Raw genomic sequence first — 1,283 nt, 5'->3', positions numbered from 1 at the left:
GCATACATGCCTTGAAGCCCCCGAATCCATCCACCATGAGTCATCATCCTGTACCATAAAAATGTTAGGATCCGTTGCATTTAAATCCATACCGGAATTAAATTCAACCTCATGTAAAAGATTACCTTTGGTGGATGAGTCCTTGTTCTTAGAAGCTTGACTCTCCTAGGATTTCTCCATTTTTTTCTTGAAAATGTAGCAATCCTTCTTGCGGTGTCCCGTCTTACCGCACTCCCAACAAGAATTCTTGTTGTTGTCCTTCTTTTTCTTAGACTATCCTTTGGAAGAATTCACATTCTTCCTTTTTCCACTAGTTGAAGCACTAGATTTACCTTCTTCCACCACATTGATGGTAGAAAAGCTAGGATTCCCATCCTTAGCCTTTTCCATGGCCCTAATTCCTTCTTCAATTTGAAGATGGGTGGCCAACTCGGACAATGACATGTCCTCTTTCTTGTGTTTAAGCTCATGCTTAACACTTTTCCAACTAGAAGGCAGCTTATCAATAATACTCGAAACAACAAATAATTCATCAACATTAATTCCTTGTTGTTTCAAGTTACTATATATAGGTTGTACCTCATGAAATTGATCCATAATTGATCTACCATCAACAAACTTGAAATCATTAAAGTTACTTACAAGAAATTTCTTGCTTGAAGCATCCTCCGCCATATAATTACTCTCCAACGACTCCCATAGTTCCTTGGCGGACTCAACATGATGATATACATTAAACAAATCATCCTCCATCCCCTTGAGAATATGACTCCGACATATAAAGTCATCATTATCCCATTTCGATTTCTCACGCACATCCTCCATGGTTTCATTCTCATGTTCCACCGACCTAGGAGTGCTAGTTACATAGGCAACCTTCAACGATGTAAAAAGAAAATACATCTTCTTCTTCCATCGTCGAAACCCCACACCGTCAAACTTCTTGAGTTTGACAAAGTGTGTGGTAAGTTCTTTCACACTAGACATGTTGTTCTATTAACGCTTTAGATTGTTAGGAAAAATGCTAATAAAGAACAAATTCTAATTCTAAGAATTTGAGAAATAAAAAATTACAATGTAATATAATATCAATTACACCAACAACCAAACACCAACAAGTTTAGAAAGTAAAAATTACAGAGAATTACACTAAACTACAAGTATGAAAAACTATACTTGCCTCACTCCAAGCCAAATGAACATCCAAGAACACGAGAATACCATGGACCACGTGAGTCTTCGATACTTGATACTCGTCTAAGGCGTGAGAACACTTTCCTAAA

At 37.3% G+C, this 1,283-nt stretch overlaps 1 protein-coding gene across 1 annotated transcript; it reads right to left on the bottom strand.

Annotated features, from left to right (window-relative positions):
- Window positions 1-273: 273 nt before the first annotated feature.
- On the bottom strand, window positions 274-987 carry LOC110699771. The gene has a single exon (XM_021877287.1). It carries the CDS (start codon window positions 985-987, stop codon window positions 274-276), a length of 714 nt encoding a protein of 237 aa, XP_021732979.1.
- Between the last annotated feature and the right edge of the window lie 296 nt (window positions 988-1,283).

Source organism: Chenopodium quinoa, unplaced genomic scaffold (genome assembly GCF_001683475.1).
Source record: "Chenopodium quinoa cultivar QQ74 unplaced genomic scaffold, ASM168347v1, whole genome shotgun sequence".
Classification (NCBI taxonomy): Eukaryota; Viridiplantae; Streptophyta; class Magnoliopsida; order Caryophyllales; family Amaranthaceae; genus Chenopodium; species Chenopodium quinoa.
This window is presented reverse-complemented; position numbering and strand designations above follow the sequence as displayed.

What these genes read in the sequence shown, in the direction of transcription:
- LOC110699771 (XM_021877287.1), bottom strand. Translation starts at nt 987, where the DNA reads ATGTCTAGTGTGAAAGAACTTACCACACACTTTGTCAAACTCAAGAAG.